Raw genomic sequence first — 23,257 nt, 5'->3', positions numbered from 1 at the left:
AGAAAATGAATGACACAGCTTTTTTATACTCTACTTGTTCAGAATAATCATCTTCAATAGACCTCAAAATTATTCTCTTAGTTAATAGTCTCCCATTACCACTAAATCATTTCTTCAGTCTAAGGATAGTGTTGAAATTAATGGGCATTTCGTGTTGTTAGCACAGTCTCTCTAAAATAGCCACTGGGATTGAAAAGCATATCTATCACCATTATCAATTGTCTTTGAAGGATTAATATGTAAGCATTTATGTACCCCAAAGTTACAGAGTTGACCCCACCTTTCCCCCAGTGGAATTGCTGAAGGGGAACTTCATTTCTAATTTTAATGTGAAAACTCAGGTCATATTCTTTTTCATTTAAAGAAAAAGAAAATAGAGTGAAGATAATTACTACAGATTTAAAAATACTGTTTATAGCATTTTTATCTGGCACTGTTTTCTTGCAAAACATCTTTTATGAAAAAAATATCAAGATATACAGCTAACTGTAAAATTGCATAAATAAGCATAGTGGCTTATTCATGTTCTCAACAATTCAGAGGAAAAATGAGGAGAAACACCGAAAGTTTAAGGCAAGCCTGAGAGAGACTAGAGATTCCAGTTCAGTGTGGGACATAGAAAGAGACAGGTCCAAATACAAACAAACAAACAAACCAGGAAAACAGTGCAGTACCTACTTTAGTAGAAACATTTTGTCTTAACTTTATAGTTGATTTGCATTTGCATTGACTACATGATGTATTTCCTTAAAACTTTACCTATGCTTTATCAGTAGATAATTGTGCCAATGAATAGATGTATTGATCAAATGAATGAATTCATAACCAAGGCGTGATGAATCACTTCAACTCTGAACATCTAGTTTTGTGGATTTGTCATTCAAATTTTAGCATTAAGCAGACTGAGCAAGTAGCATTTATGCATTTAGGAAAATGTATACATGTGGTATTACAAATGTGTATGGAGCAATGGAGAGAGAGGCCCTGATGTGAAAGAGAGCAAGGAGGATGTATGGGTAGGCTTGGAGATGGAGCAAGAAATTGGAAGATGATGCAAGACATTAAAATAAAAAAATAGAAGTTAAAAATACATAAAATTAAAAGAAATGTTTGTATTATTTAATAATGCTTGCAAGATAAAGAAAAGATTTTCCTGAGGAGTCATATGTAAAATAGCTGAGCAAATGTGCAAGTAGTAGAATGACTTAGCCTTTTAAAATAACCTTGATATTTCAGCATTTTCATTTTTATTATTGTGATTGTTTTAGATTGCCCCTACATCAGAAAATGACTTTGGACGATATAACTGCACTGCTACTAACCGTATAGGAACAAGGTTTCAGGAGTATATTCTTGAGTTAGCAGGTGAGTACAGGACAATAATATTTGACATTAATAAAATAATCGTATGCCCAAGTGGAATTTTAAACAATTAAAAATGTATTATCAAATTTCACATTAAATTAAAATATTTATAGTTCGTTAGTAATAATAAAAATATTTGAAATAATGAATTAAGACTTACAAAATAGAAAAATATTTGACATAGTGAATAATGAATGAATGCTTACAATTCATTTAGTATCTAAAGCTCATTTTAAAATGTAATTTTTGTCATGTAGATGTGAGATTATTTTAAGTCAGCAACATGCATTTTAACCAAAGTTATATTATAAATAATGTAAAATAACCTTTTAAAATATGTCCACATCAATGTATTCCTAAATAAATCAGTTTTATTTACAATCTAGTGTAATTCATTCAAGAGGCATGATTTTCTTCTCCAGAATGTATATGGAAACTCAGTGAGAAAATATGCAATAATTATAACCTTAATTTATTTTAATTTGTTATCATAGGGAATACTTTATAGTTGGAAATCCTATGTACAACTCTACATAAACTGATCAATATCAACACCACTAGTAATGAAAAAATTACATCTGGGTCATATGAGAGGCAAGCAAAAGAGCAAGGTGTAATCTCTGATATTTCTTTCCTCAAGGTTGAGGAGAACCTTATCTAACAAGCATAATACTTAGGAACATGTTCCCAGGGTAGTAAGGAGCCAAAATTCTTATTAAGTCAAAATATTCTAAAGGCTTAGATTAAACAATGCTGTCACATACATTGGTTATTAATGTCCTTTAAAATTAAATAATTTTTAAATACAAAGAAACATTTAAAAAAGATAAGGCAAATTAAGAAATATACATAATAATTGTAAGAGATAAAATAATTATCATCTTAGGCAATATTATTGACAAAATCAACAACAATTTGTGGCTCAAAAATTGGTAATAAGTGTCATTTTGACAATAATTATTCATTGGTGAATAGTGCTTTATGAATTGAAGGAAAATAGTTTATTAAGAGATGTGACTATTTAGAAAAACCACTCAAATATCTTAATACAAAACATTGTCATACACATGATAATGTAACATTTATTAGCATTTTGATTACATATTATAATGGAAATAAGACACATAGATATCAAACACATATTTTGATGAATTGGACAGTTTATGATTTATGTTTACGTTGTTATTTTCTCTGCTGTAGAAGAGGAACTAGATAAAGTATATTATGACAGGGATTTACAGCACAATTGAATCACATAGTTATAATCTCTTATACTTCAGTAATACTCATAGAATAATTTTATCTATTTGTCTGATAGAGTGGACATTCAGGGATTGTGAAACAATATACCTTTGATGCATTTCTTTTTATGTGAATATGACTTATATTTTAGTCTTCATTATGGTTTAACAATGTGCATGAGCTCATGTAAACCAGTTCAAAGGGCTTCTCATAGGAGGCCTCACATGAAAACACCATTTGTATTTGATTTACATGTGAACATAATTAATTAAGATGTTTTAAAATGATGTTTATTTATTTTTATATTTTCTGTATTTAATGAAAAAGCATATGTTGTAATACCATAATTTTATTAATATATAATGTATGTAATTATATAATCAGGATAATAATTATTATATTTTCTTAAAATTTCTTGGTCCTTCTTTGGATTATCTTGAACAATTTGAGGTAGTGGTATCAAAAAAGTATATCAAATAACAGCTTCAGCTAAATAATAGGTACCTAAAATTTGACTTGAAGTTTCCCATGCCACACGCCACAGAAGACATTCACAGATCTACCTAAGTGCACTGACATAAGACAATGTGAAACTGTACTTTCAAAGCACCAAGAACAAATCAAGTGCTCAAAGAGTGTAGATAGCAGTTATTACAGCCTACCGTTTTTCATATAGGCATATTCTTTTTAGTGGATATTAGTGTGGCAATGTGTTATTAGCTAAGGACCTTGATTACTTTAGACATCTAATTATTATAAATAACATTTTTCCTATTCATTATCTTATCTGACCACATTTTCCCCATGTCTATAAGTGAAATATCTCATTCTGGCAATGCTCACTCGATTTTCTTAGCCTTAGTTCAGGGCCTGTACTTACCACATTTAAAGTTCAAGTTGTCATATTTGACTCATCTCTTTAACCTACAGAGACCCAGTCAAATCTAATACTTTAGTTTTCTTTCCAAGATTTATTTAATTCACAAATATCATAAAGCTGTCAGCTATATTTTCATTTATGTCACAGATAAAACTCTAGAAGTCACTTGGGAGAAGAGAGACCTGATTAGAGGTTAAGCTATGTCAATTGAGCAGAATTTCACAGATAGAGAATAATGTCAGTTCAGTGGTCTGTATGATCAGATGGCATTGTACCATAAAACAAGGTAAAGTTAATTCATTTGAAAGGAAATGGTTTCATCATCTGATTATAAATCTGTTTCTTTCGGTGAAATATCTTAAAAAGATATACTCATTGATATTTATTTAGAGAATTCTGAAATAAACAGAGATTTTCAGTAACTAATCATATAGTCTTTTGCATTTTCATGATCATACTACAAAAATCAAACAAATAAACACTGCTTACCCTAACAATAATATTAGTAAAAATCTTTTGACAATAACTAATCACTAATTAACAACTGACTAAACAAAAACATGGAATGTTTCCCCTAGGTTCAGTATACTCTTTTGGATCTTTGAATGAACATATGAATATGAAAGGCACTCAGTCATTACCTAAATTATATTTCAATACATATGAGTTACAATATAACTTTAAGTAAAAAACATGACTGCATATAATCGGAGTTCCTAGGAAAAGCTTCAAACAGATGTCCTCTTTTGAACTAAACAAGAAAGAAAAACTGGGGCCACTAACAATGGAAAGAGAACACAGGTCAAGGTGACATTGACAACAGATGCCTGTGCTATGAAAGAGTGAGAGATGCTTTGAAGCAGGTCACTTAATGAAGACTGTGGAAATATGATCACTGATCAGCCCAGTTCAATGTGAATAGTAAAATTATGAAAGATCAAGTCACAGATTTCCTTAGAATATGTTTATATTCTGTCTAAGGCATAGAATTAGAAAATTAAATTTGGAGATGTTTATTCATATTGCATAATGACCCATTTATTTTTGAAAGACCACAAAGGACTGATTGATGAACAGCACAAGGTGGAGGCTGTTGTTCTTTTCAAGTTATCTAGGCATTTTTAGTCTATAAGTCTATGAATGGATAGATAAATGAAACATAGAGAGAGATGATAGTGACTGATTAGATAGATAGATAGATAGATAGATAGATCGATAGATAGATAGAAAGATAATAGATAGATGACAGATAGACATCCAACTACCTGAATTTTTTTCCCAGTGTATAAAAGGTTTGGTGTATTAAAATTAATTGACTATGAGACATAATTGAGAATATAAATTAAAAGATTATATGTATGCATATTATTTCTGAAAATATATTAATATACAGAAATATTGATTTTGATTGAACAAATTCAATGAAAAATGTTAGTGATCAGGGATAGAACCAACAAACTACCTAATTTGAGTCATTGGACTTAATGTACAAATAAAATTGTAAGTGACTATACAGTTTATATAACCACTTCTAAGGATATATCAGGAACATAAGTAATGAAATGAGATTAAGATGTCAGTGGAATAATCATTTAAATTTTGAAGCTGCTAAATACCAGAATATTGAAATTTAAAGCAATTTTCAAGGAATTAGACACAAACACTACACAGTCCTATCAAGTTCATTTTGAGTTGAACATTTATTGATGAAGCTGACAATTAAGTACCGTTAATATACCCAGTATAGTACAGCATATACTTTTTTGTTTACATCTGTACAACACTGTTACTTGGAGTCATCCATCAGTTTTTGCTCTTACATGTTTTCATGTTTTTGTCTCCTCTTCTACATTGATTGTTGAACCTTAAGGGGAAGAGTTTGAAAAAGAAATCCCATCAGTATATTTTGTCAGTTTACAAAGATACCTTAGAACTAAAAGTATCTGGTGAGAGCTCCTGCCTTGCGAACATTTCCCTCAATAAACCCTCACATGGAGTAAAGAACATATGTGGTATTTACAGCTCCTTTTGTAAGTTCCTAATCACATATATCAGAGCTCTTCCAATATTTTAAAAGACATCGCCTGCTAACATTTTAACATTGACAGTTAATTTTCACCATTAAAATATTGAGAGTATTAATATCAAAGCATAAATTAAAAGAAAAAATAATCTACATTTATCTTATTAGAAATAAAAGAAGGCATTCAAACAGAACCAGATAAAATCCATTTTTCAATTTATTTATTTTTTTGTTTTGGTTTTCAAGACAGGGTTTCTTTGTAGCTTTGAAGTCTCTCCTGGAACTAGCTCTTGTAGACCAGGTTGGCTTCGAACTCACAAAGATCCGCCTGCCTCTGCCTCCCAAGTACTGGGATTAAAGGCATGTGCTACTACTGGCTGGCCCCAACATAGTTCTTAATTTGGCATAGTTGATGCCTCTTACTGTCACTGTATATCTTCATGTTTCAATGCTTTTAGTCACAACCCACTTATCATTTATGGTTTTCCAGAGTTCAATTTGTCAACTATTATTGGCTTTGCTTATAATCTAATACACACTGATGTTATGGCCACACAGCAGACTGGCATTAGACCATAGACTCAGCATTCCAGGGGCTCCCCTTCTTCATGCTTGTAGATGCTTTTTTCATGTGGACCTCCTAAAACATGAGAATGAGATTCAGCCCTTCCAACAACCAAAGTTATGAGCATAATTTTTCTAAAATAATAAAATTAATATGGGCAAAGTTAAGCTTTGGGGTAACTCAGTATACAAAAGACATCCAATCTTCAGTCTAGAGGCCCATAGTATCCAGCAGACTTTTCCAAGAAGCAGGAAATTTCAAAGACAGTTCCATCTATATTGGCAGTTTGTCAGCGACTTTCTGCTGTGTCCTGAATGTGTCTGGGAAATTCTTTCATGAAGCAGGAACATCGAAGGACCTTTCTCACCCTTAGGCAAATTCAGCAGTAATTTCTCTGTGGGTCCTGCATGTCCAGTTAAGCAGTCCAGGCAAGAGCAGTTTCTTGCCCAAATGACCAACCAACACATTAAGAAGCCTCTTTGAAGCCAATCTTCCTCTTGAAGTAGCTTGTGATGCCAGGAACATATGTGTCTCATTGTCATGAAAAGTCCTAATTTATTAAAACATTGTAAATGCCATATTCTGAAGGACTCTGAAAAATTTGAAGAACACTTAAGTACATGAAATATATTTTTATAAATCTAGAAAATCTAACTAACATGACTGACTACAAATCACCTATTATAGATGAGTATCTATTAGCTTATATTTCTTAATTATACATTACACAAACACAGTACCTAAATAAAGATCAGAAAGACATGTACATATAAAAAAATTGACCTTAAACTTGTATCAATAAACCATGATCCATACCAATGCAAAGTGTCCATCTCTATAGTATATTCCATTATAAATGTAAAGAAGCCTTTACATACAGTATTTAGGAATATGTGCTTAGTTTTATCCAAACTGCTTCCAGCTGTTTACTAGGTGAAGTATTTTCTTTGTGAGGGTGTTCACAGCAACCTTTTAGGGGTTCTTGGTCTATCAAACCATATTGGTCTTGAAGCAATCCACAGGTTCTCATCTTCTGTGAAAACAAAAGAAGAACTGCTTTTCCAAAGCAACATATCCTTAGACTCAAAGTTGAAAATCATGATACCTTTAGAACATATATGTTGTTTTAGCTTAGCAACCCATACAATGAAATGTCTCTGTATTTAGCTCCTTCACAGTCAAAAATTCAAAGAAAACACAGTAATATGCACAATCCAGACTTTCTGTGTATATTCCATCTTTATGTGGCTTGTTTTTACTCTCATACTTTAAATATTTATTTTATTATCTTTACTCCTTTAATCTTTGACTGTCTGTACTGTGTCTATTTAAAGACTTTACCCTTTTTTTAAACCATTTCATTCTTTTCCAACTCTCTATACTCTTTTTCTCTTCTCTTCCAAGCCTACATACATTTATCCAACATTGTGACCCATTTAGAGGTCTTTTATGTCTGAATTTGTCCTACTGTGTATCTGTAATTTTTTACTGTTCAGGAACAATTTTTAAAATGCTAAGTGCTTCTTAAAAATTTAAGGTGTTTCATTCCTTGGGGAACTACAACATTGCCTGTTTGCCCAGCCCAGTCCAGCATGGCAGAGCTGCTTACTGTCTCTGAGAACTGCCATGCACACTACCCCACTTCCAGGCACCCAGCTGGTCAATGTTGCCACCAAGCAAGCCATAGCACATTGCTCACAAACCCCACTCAAATGTCCAGTCTTCTGAAAGAGCCAGAGTTTGAACTGGCAGCATGGCTCAAAAAGCTGGCATTTTAAAATGGCATGGCTTTTTTCCTGCTACAGCTGAGTCAGGAAAACTTTTTATAGGAGCAGTGACACACCACCAGCAAATAGGAAGAAATTATGTTAAATTCTGTTATTTTGTGTCTAAAATTAAGCTTTCTCAGGCTTTTAAGTGGATTTTAGCTTTCCATGTTGGTGCCAAGTTATTGCATGGAGGCTGCTTGTTGTTTCCCGGCTGCTCAGCCTCCAAAAATAATCACACAGAAATTGTATTAATTAAATCACTGCTTGGCCCATTAACTCTAGCTTATTATTGACTAATTCTTATATTAATTTAACACATTTCCATCAATCTGTGTATGTCCACATTGCTGTGGCTTACTGGCTAAAATTCTGTTGTCTTTCCCTGATGGGGCTACATGGCATCTCTCCTGACTCTGTGGTAGCACATATAATAATCAAGCAAACAATCCCTAAATATCTAAAGATAAAGAAGTTAAGATAAGTAATAAATAATAAACCAAGGAGAGGAACTATCTCCATACACACACACACACACACACACACACACACACACACACACACACACACACAAACATTTAATTGATTGATTGAAGAGTGAATGAACAAATGTATATCCTTTACTCTTTCAGTGGAAGAATATTCATTATTAAAAGACCCAGTCTACCTGAAGTTGTATATAAATTCGGTATAAACACTATCAATGTAACAATAAAATATTTTTGCAGAAAAAATTTTTATAAATTTTATAAATTTATAAAAAAAAATTTATAAGCTCATCTGAAGCAATGGAAGACTCCAGAGAGATAAAGCAATCTTGAAGAAAACAAAAATTCCATTAAGAGAAAATACACTCTTTAAAATGTTCTTCACAGCTAAAGAACACTCATCAGTTCTCCTCCATTTTGTCACTCTGACAGGATATCTGGCATGCTTTATGTTGCGTAATTTCATTTTGAAACTTTTTCTGAATAACCGGGTACACACTATCAGTATGTTTCACATCATTGCTTCACGTCTAATTCTTGTATCACAATGAGTCTTAGTAATAGTTGTCCTCATTGTCCAGGATGCTTCCTTTGTAGATGTACCCTCTAGTCCTCATGGAGTGAAGGTCGTAGACCTGTCTCAGACTACAGCCAAGATCTTGTTCAACAAACCTGACTCCCACGGAGGTGTGCCTATTCATCACTATCAAGTGGATGTCAAAGAAGTGGCATCAGAAACCTGGAAAATAGTACGCTCCCATGGAGTTCAAAGTGAGTTACTTATTCAATATGTGCTAATTCATGAACTCTGATATTTAATATGCCTCTATGATTTACTCCTTTTTTTTCCCTTGCAATTGGGCTGGGAAATCATAGTCATTGCCTTATCTTACTTATAAATAACTTTAATATAGATCTGAAAATTTTGCTTTATTAATTTTTTTCAAAGAGTGAAATTTTTGTCTTAAAATTCTGTTATCAAATATAATATTTTATGTGTCATGATAGCTACTTTCCATTGTATTATATTCTGTTATATAAGCTGTCTACTTTAATAAGAATCGAATAACTAAATTGAACTGCTAAAATCATATTCTAAGAGAAAATTTAATTTTATTCCTTCATGAAAAGATGATTGCTGACATGTTGTTTATGGAAGGTGAGTATTCTTAAATGTGTCTTTAGATATATTTATTCACATTTACATAAATAGTCATGAATGTGATATTACAAAACAGCTAACTGACACAGGCACTTATAAAATTGTCTACATAAGTTCATAATCAGGTAAGTTTGCTTTCAGCTTGTGTTTTGAAAACACACAATTAAAATTGAAGTTTTTATTCAAGTTGTGTCATTGAAATAACTAAATTGTCTATTTCTGAAAAGTTAAAATCATGTATATTATTCTTCTTAGTAATGGGAAATTCTGTTGAAATTTGAAATGGTGTCTTAATTTTTCATTATTTTACAAATTATAGTAAGAAATAATAAGAAATTTCAAATTTTTGAGTATGTAGTTTAGATTAACCTGTAATAAAAGTATGAACATGCAAGGGTATCAGTGCTGTGTAGTTTCCTTGTCAGATCTGCTAGTCAACCTGAACCCTCTTAAGGTGTGCAAGTATATTGCTGGAACTATACTGAGACAACAAGAGGGAGCAGATCACAGCACAGGAATAAAACAAAATTATTTATTTTTTCCAGACTAAAGTAACATGATATTTTACAATAAAAATATCAAAAGTTTCAAAGAATCAACTATTGATAATTTACTTTATGCTCTGTATAACATTACAAGTAGATGAGTTAACATTATTTCTTTTATTTTGGTGTGTTATTAGCTTAATAAGTAATATTGGGAACTTCAAATTATTTCTCCTACTGAGACATGCATCAAATTCTATACATTGTATTCCCACCTCTATATTGCATAGGTAGAGCCAAGGTTGCTTGAAGCACAGCTCATGCCCAATTCAGTGGTGGTTTTTGCTGCTGTCATAGATCGAACCTGATAAATAAAACATTTATCCCTTGGTAAATGGGGGGCTCTTTTTTCCAAGATCACAAATATCTCCATCAAAATATTTTATTTATTTATTACAATATTCATATTCAATAGTCATTACCTAGATGGAGTAAGAGTCCCTAGGCATCCTCTGAGAGCCAGCAACTCACAGATTATAAAGAATGTCCTGAGGATAGTTTGACAGTTGGTTGTCCTCAGCCAAGTTTTCATACAGATCATCCAAGACAGCTATCCTATACAGTCTTTTTTGTGTAACTATTTGTTCCTTTTTTTACTCAAATTCAGCTTTCTGTGGGAAGACCATGATTAGTCATACATCCTTGTGAGGCTATAGCAGATCATAACAAAGTGCTGACAATATTCTTTTCAACTAGGAAAGCTGAGGCCTCTGAGCTAAAGTAATCCTCCACACCTACCATTATATCATTTTTAGTGTTTTCTTGTTATAAGGATCAACAAGCTTTAGGCATAAAAATAGCTAAATATAAATGGGCTCACAGACCAGCATCTTTCCTTAATTTTCACAGTTTTGAGTTTCTAACAGTCAATAACGTAAAAGATTTAACCTACAAAATCATTTAATAAACACAGAAATGCTTTGTGCTTTTCTTTGAAAGTTTCTTTTTTCTCACTATCTTTTCATTCATTTATGAATGTTCAGTTGATACACTGTTTTTTCTCGTATTTGTAAAATATTACATATTTTATATTGTTTGTATCTATTTATAACTATCTGTATCTAATTACTGACTTCTCTGTTCATGAATAAGAAAGGTCTTGCTTGATTTTACTGTTATATAGCAGAGAAATATCACAATGCATTTACTTTCATGCTTTAATTTCCAGTCTTACCTAAGCTACTAATTACCCATGAGTCCCACTAGCTGAGTTATCACCTGATCCACAACTTAGCATACAATGAAGATAGAATTATAGTATTTTTCCTCAATATTTATCTGGAATGTAACAATGCCAGTCAATGAGATGACACTCAACTAATTTTCAAAATATATTGACTTGTAAACAAATAGTGAATACATAGTGCAACTTTTTAAAAAAATATGGGATTTTTTTTCCTGTAGGAAATGTTACAAGAGTTTCTAAATATTTCTGTTGGATTTTTTTTCCACGGAATTTGACATGTTCATTAATGTCATCCTTGTTCAACTCATGTATGAGTGGTCATGCTTATTGTTGTTCTATTAGCAATAGCGAGACAAAGGAAACTACCTAAATGTCTGGCAACCAATGAATACATCATAAAAATGTGACACTTACACACTATAAAAGACCATTCAGAAATAATGAAAACTGAAATCATGAACTTCACAGGTAAATATATTGAACCAGACAAGGAAGACTTTTAAAGTTTCAAAATAACAAATGTATGAAAAATTCTAGTTTCACTTCACAATTTAGGTAATTTTCACTAATTTATAATCCCTGATTTAGTAGTTTCCTTATCAGATATGAATGGGAAACAGGTTAGTTATGTGTGGCATTAATGGTTAAAATGTTGATGGTTTCTATTCAATTTTATTTAATATGATAGATACAAATAACATACTGGTATAAAACCTTTTTCAAGTCTTGTGAAACTGTTTATTAGTTTTATAACATCCCTTTTTTATGTCACCCTTTTCTTCCCTATGCAATGTTTGTTGTCTGAACAATAGAAGCCAGTTTTAGAGTTTGTATCTTCTGTGCTTTGCTACATCTCAATGATATATTTGCTGTGTGTAAGAAGATAAATTGGGTCAGGTATAGTAACTGGAACAATCTTTACTGCTTTAGGAATAACTAATATTATTTTGTGTGGTTAATAATTGCCTGATTTAACAATCAATATCATCAGAATCCTAAAATATGGGAAATGTTGGGTGCTACTAAAGAAATATTTCAACCTACTTCTTTCCTTTATCCCGAAGTATGTAACAAAATGTGAATTCTTAGTTGGACTTTTGGAATAAAGTTATTTCTATTGATAACTTTCAAATTCATTTACTAGAAATCTATCACGTAGACTAGTGTCAACAAAATACAGTTATGCCAATTGAAATGCCACATTCATTTCAAGCAATATTCAGATATACAGAAGGAAAATGAAGTTAAAGTGTTGGTGTAGGGAGGTATGAGATGAAAATACTGGTCACATAATACCATTTAAATTAGGCAAAACATACATTTCTTAGGATCCATTTATATAATGAGTCTATGCTTAACAATACTGTATCGTCAACTAAATAATCACTGAGGTAGTAGATCTTCTGTATCTTAACTAAATAATCTCTGAAGTAGTAGAAATTCTACAGCAGATATAAAGAAACTGTAGGGATAATGCATAGTTTATGATATTGTGCTCTTGATTTAATGACTACTTATCTAAAAATACATCAGTCACACATAAAGTAATATAAAATGTAGATATATTTTAGTATAGAATTTATTTTTCTTTCCTTTCAATCTGGAATCTATACCTTACAAATTTCGGATTCATATTGCAATATTTTTATAGGTGTAATGATTGGGTAGGAAATAGCTTTTCCTTCCATTATTTTAATTTTATTTTCTAAATTACTTAATGATACATTAAATTATAAATATATTTTAAAGGTCTCTATATTTTAATTCATTTGTTGCTTTATGACTTACTTATATATTGTGTATAATTCCTCAGGAAAAAATGGACATTATCAAACTTCATAAGGAGTTATTTTCTTTTATTTATGTTCATATAAAATAATTAAATTAATAGAATAATAAATTAATAGATGCTGGCAAACATCAGCATTGCATCATTGATGGTCTTCAATGAACCCTACATTTGCTTCTCTCTGTCTCTCTCGTTCTGTCTCTCTGTCTCTATCTCCCTCTCTCCCCCTCTCTTCTCTATTTTTTTTTATCTGCTTTTCCTCTTCTCTATAACCTCCAACTAAGAATCGATCATAGTGAGGAGTATGATAAATATACTCTCTATTGTTTCCCCTGATGTGTTGGAAAAGGCTCTTAATGTGCACTTTGAGATACTGTACAGGCTTATTTTATAAATGGTGAGGAATATTCAAGGCAAGTTGGAATGTCCTCATCCTCACTAATACAGTGTTTTTAAAATATTGGTATATACCATTTCTAGGTATAGATTTTGATGACCTAAATTTTTCTTTTGAGGTACCTGGGAGACACTTTACACTTCAGCTGATGTGCCTATTCCATAGGAATATCCGCAGATGAACGGTCACCTCCCAGTAGTGGAAAGCTACTGTGACATAATTACGAGTTACAGCTATGTTTATCCTGCAGTGGTGCTTTTCATCCGGTTGTTTATAGTTTCACGTAGAAACCTAAATCTCCTTCTTCCAAAAGATGTGATTTTACCTTTATATAAACAATTTAAAATAATCAGTATTTAGAGTTACCTCTAAACCTATACTAATTTACTGCTCATGAAGGGAGTTAGTGCTTTAAAAATTACCTACAGGAATATTTTATGTGATTATACAATTTCCAACATAAATGTGACTGAAAAAAGATAGCCTTTAAAAAACATATATATTCATGTGGTAAAGCATAAATTGACTTAAAGTTCTTTTGTCTGTGTTAAATTCAAGTATAATAAATTGTTGGAAATTTTAAGGAGAGAAGTGAAATGAAATCCACACAAATTCCCTAGTTTTATTGAAAGTGATTTTGTCCTAATTTTTATGTTGCAGAGGAATTTCTGACTAATAAATTTCAAAATAAGAAGATTTGATATTATTTTCATGGTATCTACATTTTAAGCACTAACAGACTGTGTGTGTGTACGTGTGTGTGTGTGTATTTTAATATAATGAATTAAAATCATAGTGATAAAAATATTCACATACTATCTTAGGAGGAGAAAAGTGAAATAATTTTATGAACAATTTCTCTACTGTCAAAAATAATCTCACACATAAAAGGTGAAAAAAGAAATCTGTATTAGTTGTGTATATAGACTGTGCTTTTGTTTAAGAAAAGATTGCCTTTCAAATAACATTTGACATGGTAATATTCATGATTTTTCCTGTATTTAATACATTTTACTAATAAGAAGAACATTTTGAAGAAATGATGTTAATGACTGTAAATGCAGCTTCTGAAATTTGAGAAAACATGAATATGGTATGAACTCAGTGTGAAATTTAACCCACAAGAATTTGAGCAAGTTCTTAGCTTTCTGAACTCTGAAATAGTTTGTCTCAACAGTCAAGTATAGATTATATAGACACTTTAAAATTCTTTAGAAACATATTTTAATTGTAATATAAATAATTTTAATGCCCATGATTAGCCTCAGGAATTGGACCATCTAACTAATTTTGATAGTGCATTGTTTGTTAGCACACTCTAAAAATACAGTCTCAAATTTCACATTTGTTAAAAATTTAATTAATTACCAGTCTGTTGACTATTTGGTAATTATAATTGTAAAGATTATTTATGATTTTTCTATTATAAGGACTGCGTGCAGTGGAAGTTTAAGGATTGTGAAGCATTTTCACTATCCAGTTATGGACTTTATTTATATTGCAGTGTCTTTCTTCATTGAGTCATTATGCAGAATTATGGATGTACTATTGGCACTCATCACTAGGAACAGTTTCAAAGCTGTCAAACTTGTACTTGATTTTTTTGCTGCACTTTTTATGAAAACATAAGATTTGTCATAGAAAGTGCAAAATATGTATTCATCATCCATTTTAATGATTTTCCGATAAACAGTGGCTGGGAAGAAGATGCAACATTCATTTTTACAGAGTTACCCCTTAGGAGGTTAAATAGTCTCAATGAAAATGCAAATCAAAACAACTCTGAGAGTCCATCTTACACCTGTAAGAATGGCCAAGATCAAAAACATTGATGACAACTTATGCTGGAGAGGTTGTGGGGCAAAGTGAACACTTCTGCATTGCTGGTGGGAATGCAAGCTGGTGCAGTCACTTTGGATATCACTGTGGTGATTTCTCAGAGAATTAGGAAAAAGTCTTCCTCAAGTCCCAGTAATACCACTTTTGGGTATATATTCAAAGGATACTCAATCGTGCCACAAGAACATGTGCTCAACTATGTTCATAGAAGCATTGTTGGTCAGAGCCAGTTCCTGAAAACAACCTAAATGCCCCTCGACCGAAGAATGGATAGGGAAAATGTGGTACATTTACACAATGGAGTACTACACAGCAGAAAAAAGTCTTGAATTTTGCAGAAAAAAAATGGAACTAGAGAACATTATTTTGAGTGAGGTAACCCAGACACAGAGAGACAATTATCACATATACTCACTCATAGGTGGTTTTTAAACATAAAGCAAAGATAATCACCCCACAAAACACAATCCCAGATACTTAGACAATAATGAGTACACTACATAGGTAGTAGAAAAAGACAAGATCTCCTGAGTAAATTGGGAGTATAGGGAACTTGGGGGAGGGTTGAAGGGAGAAGGGAGAGGCAGGGAGTGGAGCAGAGAAAAATGTAGAACTCAACAAAAATCAATAAAAAAGAAAATGAAATAAAAGAGAAAAGCAAAGAAACTTAATTTAAAATATTTTATTAACTCTGAGAATTTTATAAACTATATTTTTGAATTTTTTTTTCCTCAAAGTTTATTAAAATACAAAAGTCGCAATTTCTGCCCCTCCTCCCAAACCCCTCCCATTCCCCCCACTCCCTCCTCTCCTCCCTCTCCATCCCCAAGAGCAGTCAGGGACTTCTGTCCTGTGGGTAGTTCAATCTCCTCCCCCATCCCTCCAGGTCCAGGAAGGTGAGCATCCAAACAGACTGGATCCCAGAAATCTAGTATATGCAGAGGAAACAAGTCCCAGTGTCATTGTCAATGGCTTTTCAGAAAGACTCCGGGCCAGCCACATCCAGAGAATCCGGCCACATTCAGAGAATCTGGTTGGATTCCGTCCTCGTTCAGTCCCAGTCCAACTGGCCTTGGTAAACTCTCATTAGATCAGTCCCCTTGTATCAGTGGGTGATCGCATCTCTCGCAGTCCTGATTTCCTTTTTCATTTTCTTCCTCCTTCTGCTCCTCATTTGGACCATGGGGGACTCAGTCCGATGCTAAAATTTCGGTCTCCATCTGTATCGCCATCCATCGTCGGATGAAGGTTCCCTCTGGTCTTGCCTTCCTTGCTCACGTTCTCTTTCCTTCTGCTTCTCGTTTAGACCTAGGGAGTTAAGTCCAGTGTTCCAATGTGGGTCTCGGTCTCTATCTCCATCCATCACCAGATGAAGGATCTATGGTGATAAGCAAAATGTTCATCAGTATGTTTATGGGCCAAGGCCAGTTCAGGCACCCTCTCCTCTGTCCAGAGAACAATCTGGGGATCTCTCCTTGGACCTGGGATCACATTTATAATCAAGTCTCCTGTAAACCCTAAACTGACTCCCTTAGTTGAGATATATTCTTCCCTGATCCCGTATCTATCCTTCCTCCCTCCCCCCTCCCAGTCCCTCGAGCATTCCCCATTCCTCGCCTGCTCCCTTCTCTCTAACCCTCTCCCCTTCCAACACCCCCCCCCCCATGCACCCGAGGTTACATGGGACTCTTGTCTATTTCCAATCTCCAGGAGGAAAACTACCTGAATTTTCTTAAGGTTCACTCTACTATCCAGCTTCTCTAGGATCACGAATAATAGGCTCAAAGACCTTTAATTATGGCTAGAATCCATTTATGAGTGAATACATACCATATTCCTCTTTTTGGGTCTGGCTTACCTGACTCAGTAAAGCGTTTTCTTTTCTTTTTTTTTATTATATTTTTAATTTTTTTTTAATTTTTTTATTATTTTTAATTTTTTTATTTAATTTTTGCTGGGAACCTCTCCAGAATCAAGTCTCCTGCAAACCCTAAAATGGCTCCCTGGGCTGAGATATAAACCTCCCTGCTCCCCCAACCATCCTTCCTCCCTCCCCCCTCCCATTCCCCCAAGCCTTCCCCAATCTTCCCCCTCTCCCCTCTCCCTGACTATCTTCCCTTACTTCCACCACCCCACCCCCCATGCACCCGAGTTTGCCTGGCAATCTTGCCTAGTTTCACTATCCAAGAGGATAACTATATGATTTTCTTCAGGTGCACCTTCTTATTTAGCTTCTCTAGGATCACAAATTATAGACTCAAAGACCTTTAACTATGGCTAGAAACCACTTACGAGTGAGTACATACCATATTCCTCTTTTTGAGTCTGGGTTACCTCACTCAGGAAAACGTTTTCTATTTCCATCCATTTGCATGCAAAATTCAAGATGTCATTGTTTTTTACCGCTGAGTAAAACTTTAATGTGTATATGTTCCACATCTTCTTTAACCATTCTTCTATTGAGGGGCACCTTGGTTGTTTCCAGGTTCTGGCTATTACAAATAGTGCAGCTATAAACATAGTTGAACAAATACTCTTGTAGTATGATAGGGCATCTCTTGGGTATATTCCCAAGTGTGGAATTGCTGGGTCCTGAGGGAGGTTGACTCCCAGTTTCCTGAGAAACCGCCACACTGATTTCCACAGTGGCTGCACAAGTTTGCATTCCCACCAACAATGGATGAGTGTTCCCCTCATTCCACATCCTCTCGAGCATAGGATATCGTTGGTGTTTTTGACTTTAGCTATTCTGACAGGTGTAAGATGGTATCTCAAAGTTGTTTTGATTTGCATTTCCCTGATTGCTAAGGAGGTTGAGCATGACCTTAAGTGTCTTCTGGCCATTCGAAGTTCATGTGTTGTGAATTCTCTGTTCAGTTCAGTACCCCATTTTTTAATTGGGTTAATTAGAGTTTTAGTGTCTAGTTTCTTGAGTTCTTTGTATATTTTGGAGATCAGACCTTTGTCTGATGAGGGGTTGGTGAAGATCTTCTCCCAGTCAGAAGGCAGCCTTTTTGTCTTACTGACAGTGTCCTTTGCTTTACAGAAGCTTCTCAGTTTCAGTAGGTCCCATTTATTCATTGTTTTTCTTATTGTCTGTGCTATTGGGGTCCTACTTAGGAAGTGGCCTCCTGTGCTTATATCTTGTAGACTACTTCCCACTTTCTCTTCTGTCAGGTTCAAAGTGGACAGATTAATGTCGATGTCTTTAATCCATTTGGACTTGAGTTTTGTGCATGGTGATAGATATGGATCTACTTTCATTCTTCTACAGGTTGACATCCAGTTATGCCAGCACCATTTGTTGAAGATGCTTTCCTTCTTCCATTGTATACCTTTAGCTCCCTTGTCGAAAATTAGCTGGGTTAATATCCGGGTCTTCTATTCCATTCCATAGGTTGACTTCTCTGTTCTTATGCCAATACCAAGCTGTTTTCAATACTGTAGCTCTGTAATAGAGTTTGAAGTCAGGGATGGTAATGACTCCAGAAGTTCCTTTATTGTATGAGATTGTTTTGGCTATCCTGGGTTTTTTGTTTTGCCATATATACTTGATTATTGTTCTCTCAAGGTCTGTGAAGAAGTTTGATGGGATTTTGATGGGGATTGCATTGAACCTATAGATTGCTTTTGGTAGAATTGCCATTTTTACTATGTTGATTCTCCCAATCCAAGAGCAGGGGAGGTCTTTCCATTTTCTAGTATCCTCCTCAATTTCTTTCTTCAAAGACTTAAAGTTCCTGTCAAATAGGTCTTCACTTCCTTGGTTAGAGTAACCCCAAGATATTTTATGCTATTTGTGGCTATCGTGAAAGGTGATGTTTCTCTGATTTCTCTCTCTGCTTCTTTATCCTTTGTGTATAGGAGGGCAACTGATTTTTTGGAGTTGATCTTGTATCTTGCCACATTACTAAAGGTGTTTATCAGCTGTAGGAGTTCTTTGGTAGAGTTTTTTTTGGGTTGCTTATGTACACTATCATATCGTCAGCAAATAACGAAAGTTTAATTTCATCCTTTCCAATTTGAATCCCCTTGATATCCTTATGTTGTCTTATTGCTATTGCTAGAACTTCAAGCATTATATTGAAGAGGTATGGAGAGAGTGGACAGCCTTGTCGTGTTCCTGATTTTAGTGGAAAGGCTTTGAGTTTCTCTCCATTCAATTTGATGTTAGCTGTCGGCTTGCTGTATATTGCTTTTATTATATTTAGGTATGATCCTTGTATCCCCAGTCTCTCCAACACCTTTATCATAAATGGGTGCTGAATTTTGTCAAATGCTTTTTCAGCATCTAGTGAGATGATCATATGGTTTTTTTCTTTCAGTTTATTTATATGATGGATTACATTGATAGATTTGCGTATGTTGAACCAGCCCTGCATCTCTGGGATGAAGCCTACTTGATCATAATGGATAATTTTTCTAATGTGTTCTTGGATTCGGTTTGCCAGTACTTTATTGAGAATTTTCGCATCTATGTTCTTGAGTGAGATTGGCCTGTAATTCTCTTTCTTGGTTGTGTCTTTGTGTGGTTTTGGTATCAGGGTAACTGAAGCTTCATAAAAGGAGTTTGGCAATGATTTTTCTGTTTCTATATACATTAAGGAGTATAGGTATTAGCTCTTCCTGGAAGTTCTGGTAGAATTCTGCAATGAAACCATCTGGTCCTGGGCATTTTTTGGTAGGGAGATTTTTGATAACAGCTTCTAATTCTTCATGACTAACAGGTCTATTTAGATTGTTCACCTGTTCTTGGTTCAACTTTGGTATATGGTACTTATCTAAAAAAATGTCCATTTCTTTTACATTTTCCAACTTTGTGGCATTTAAGCTTTCATAGTAAGATCTGATGACTCTCTGAATTTTCTCTGTGTCTGTGGTTATGTCCCCCTTTTCATTTTTGATCTTATTAATTTGCATGTTCTCTCTCTGCCGTTTGATTAGTTTGGATAGGGGTTTGTCGATCTTGTTGATTTTCTCCAAGAACCAGCTTTTTGTTTCATTGATTCTTTGGATTGTTTTCTCTATTTCTATTTTGTTGATTTCAGCCCTCAGTTTGATTATTTCCAGTCTTCTACTCCTCCTGGGTCATTCAGCTTCTTTTTTTTCTAGTGCTTTCAAGTGTGCTGTTAAGTCTCCAATGTGTGCTTTCTCTGTTTTCTTTAATTGGGCACTTAGTGCTATGAGCTTTCCTCTTAGCACTGCTTTCATAGTGTCCCATAGGTTTGAGTATGTTGTGTCTTTATTTTCATTAAATTCAAGGAAGACTTTAATTTCTTTCTTTATTTCTTCCTTGATCCAGGGGTGATTTAGTAGTTGACTGTTCAACTTCCATGAGTTTGTTGGCTTCCTGGGTGTAGCATTGTTGTTGAATTCTAACTTCAATCCATGATGATCTGACAAGACACAGGTGGTTACTAATATTTTTTTTGTATCTATGGAATTTTGCTTTGTTACCAAGTATGTGGTCAATTTTTGAGAAGGTTCCATGGGCAGCAGAGAAGAAGGTATATAATTTCCTATATGGGTGGAATGTTCTATAGATATCTGTTAAGTCCATTTGATTCAATACCTCCAATAATTCTCTTATTTCTCTGTTGGGTTTCTGTCTGATTGATCTGTCCATTGGTGAGAGAGGTGTGTTGAAGTCTCCTACTATTAGTGTGTGTGGTTTGATGACTGCCTTGAGTTCTAGAAGTGTTTCTTTTTCATAAGTGGGTGCCTTTATTTTAGGGGCATAGATATTCAGGATTGAGACTTCCTCCTGATGAATTTTTCCTGTTATGAGTATGAAATGTCCATCTCTATCTCTTCTAATAGATTTTAGTTTGAAGTCAATTTTGTTAGATATTAGAATGGCCACACCTGCTTGTTTCTTAGGTCTGTTTGCTTGGAAAACCTTTTCCCAACCCTTTACTCTGAGTAGATGTCTATCTTTGTGTTTGAGGTGTGTTTCTTGTAAACAGCAGAATTTTGGATCCTGTTTTCGTATTCAATCTCTTAGTCTATGCCTTTTTATAGGTGAACTGAGTCTATTGATATTAAGTGATATTAATGACCAGTGGTTGTTGACTCCGGTTATTTTTTTGGGGGGGGGGTAGTGGAGTGTATGTTTTTCCCTTCTTTGAGTTCTACTTGTGAAGGGTCACTAGATTCCTGAGTTATTGTAGGCAATGTCGGCAATGTTGGATTCCTTGGGTTGTGATTTGCCTTCTAATACTTTCTGTAATTCTGGATTTGTAGCTACGTATTGTTTAAATTTGTTTTTATCCTGGAATATTTTGCTTTCTCCGTTGATAGTGAACGATAGCTTGGCTATGTAAAGTAGTCTGGGCTTGCATCCATGGTCTCTTAGTTTCTGCAGTACCTCTATCCAGGACCTTCTGGCTTTCATGGTTTCCATTGAGAAGTCTGGTGTAAGTCTGATAGGTTTACCTTTATAAGTTACTTGATCTTTTTCCTTTGCAGCTCTTAATATTCTCTCTTTAATCTGAATGTTTTGTGTTTTGATTATTATATGGCGAGGGGATTTTTTTTTTTGATCCAGCCTATTCGGTGTTCTATATGCTTCTTGAACCTTCATAGGTATATCGTTCTTTAGGTTGGGGAAGTTTTCTTCTATAATTTTGTTGAATATATTTTCTGGACATTTGATCTGCAATTCTTCTCCTTCTTCTACCCCTATTATTCTTAGATTTGGTTTTTTTTATTGTGTCCCACATTTCCTGAATGTTTCGTGATGAGAATTTGTTGAATTTGCTGTTTTCTTTGGTCAATGCGTTTAATTTCTCTATGGTGTCCTCAGAGTCTGAGATCCTTTCTTCTATCTCTTGTATTCTGTTGGTTATGCTTGTTTCTGAAGTCTCTGTTCGTTTACCTAGATTTTCCATAGCCAGCCGGTCCTCAGCTTGTGATTTCTTCATTGACTCCATTTCAGTTTTCAAATCTTGAACTGTTTCCATTACCTGTTTGATTGTTTTTTCTTGGTTTCCCAGAATTTCATTTACGGATTTACTCATTTTTTCAAACCTTTTGGTATATTTCTCTTCCATTTCTTTACTCATTTCCTCAATCTTTTTGTTATACTTATCTTCCATTTCTTTACAGCAGATTTTCACCTCCTGTTTAAGTTCCTCTATTATTTTCATAAAGAAGCGCTTAGAGTCAATTTCTTCTATTTCTTCTGGAGTAGGGTGTTCAATTCTTCTAGTTTCATGATCCCTGAATTCTGGAGATGTCTTGTTGCCTTTCAGGTTTTTTGAGGATTTCTTGCATCGGTACCTCCCATCTCCTCCTCTCTGGATGAAACTCCTCAGCACTCTCTGGATAGAGCTCCTCAGCACTCTCTGGATAGAACTCCTCAGCACTGCAACAGGGATAGCTGGTATTTCAAGGACCCAGGAGACAAAAGGGCAGCAGCAGTGGGGGCAGGGAGGGGTCCCGTGGAACACTGAAGACCCTGCTGCAGAAACTGAGGGGTGAAGGGCTGTGCTCTCTTCTGGAACAGAGAGGCCAGGCGAGCACCCACTCACCTCTCTGGATAGAACTTCTCAGCACTGCAGCAGGGCTAGCTGGTGTTTCCAGGACCCAGGAGACAAAAGGGCGGCAGTGGTCTATTTTTGAAATTTTTAAATCCCAAATTTTCCCTAACCTTTTCAAAATTTACCCTACCTCCTACCACTCAATTTTGTGTTCTCATTTTATTATGTAGATATTTTGTAGCACATCAATGTCAATTTGTTCTATGGATATACTTCTGGGTTTAGGGCCATCCACTAGAAGTGAGTATTACCTACCAGTGGAAACACCTTTACATAAAACCGACTCCCATCCCCCAGGAGCCATCGATTATGCATCGTTCTCTGTTTATAGTATGAGTTCATGAACTCCTTCTCATTTCTTACTATGAAGATGAACTGTGCATGTTTTAGACTGGTACCCAAAGCAGCATCATCATATAGGTATCATTACTTCATGAGTGTGGTTGTCTTTGGTGTCCAGAAGACACAT

The 23,257-nt window shown here is 34.3% G+C and overlaps 1 protein-coding gene across 2 annotated transcripts in view; it reads left to right on the top strand.

The window, feature by feature from the left end:
• Positions 1 to 23,257, top strand: part of Ncam2 (neural cell adhesion molecule 2) — a 409,212-nt gene that overhangs the window by 314,821 nt on the left and 71,134 nt on the right. For both annotated transcript variants that reach the window (XM_048422798.3, XM_085685717.2), the window contains exons 11-12: positions 1,269 to 1,365; positions 8,927 to 9,100. In XM_048422798.3, coding sequence (XP_048278755.2) covers positions 1,269 to 1,365; positions 8,927 to 9,100 — 271 coding nt within the window. The remainder of the gene's footprint in view (positions 1 to 1,268; positions 1,366 to 8,926; positions 9,101 to 23,257) is intronic.

This window comes from Myodes glareolus, chromosome 2, assembly GCF_982192425.1.
Source record: "Myodes glareolus chromosome 2, mMyoGla1.1, whole genome shotgun sequence".
NCBI classification, from domain to species: Eukaryota; Metazoa; Chordata; class Mammalia; order Rodentia; family Cricetidae; genus Myodes; species Myodes glareolus.
Note: the sequence above shows the minus strand (reverse complement) of the source record. Positions and strands in the feature narration are given on the sequence as shown.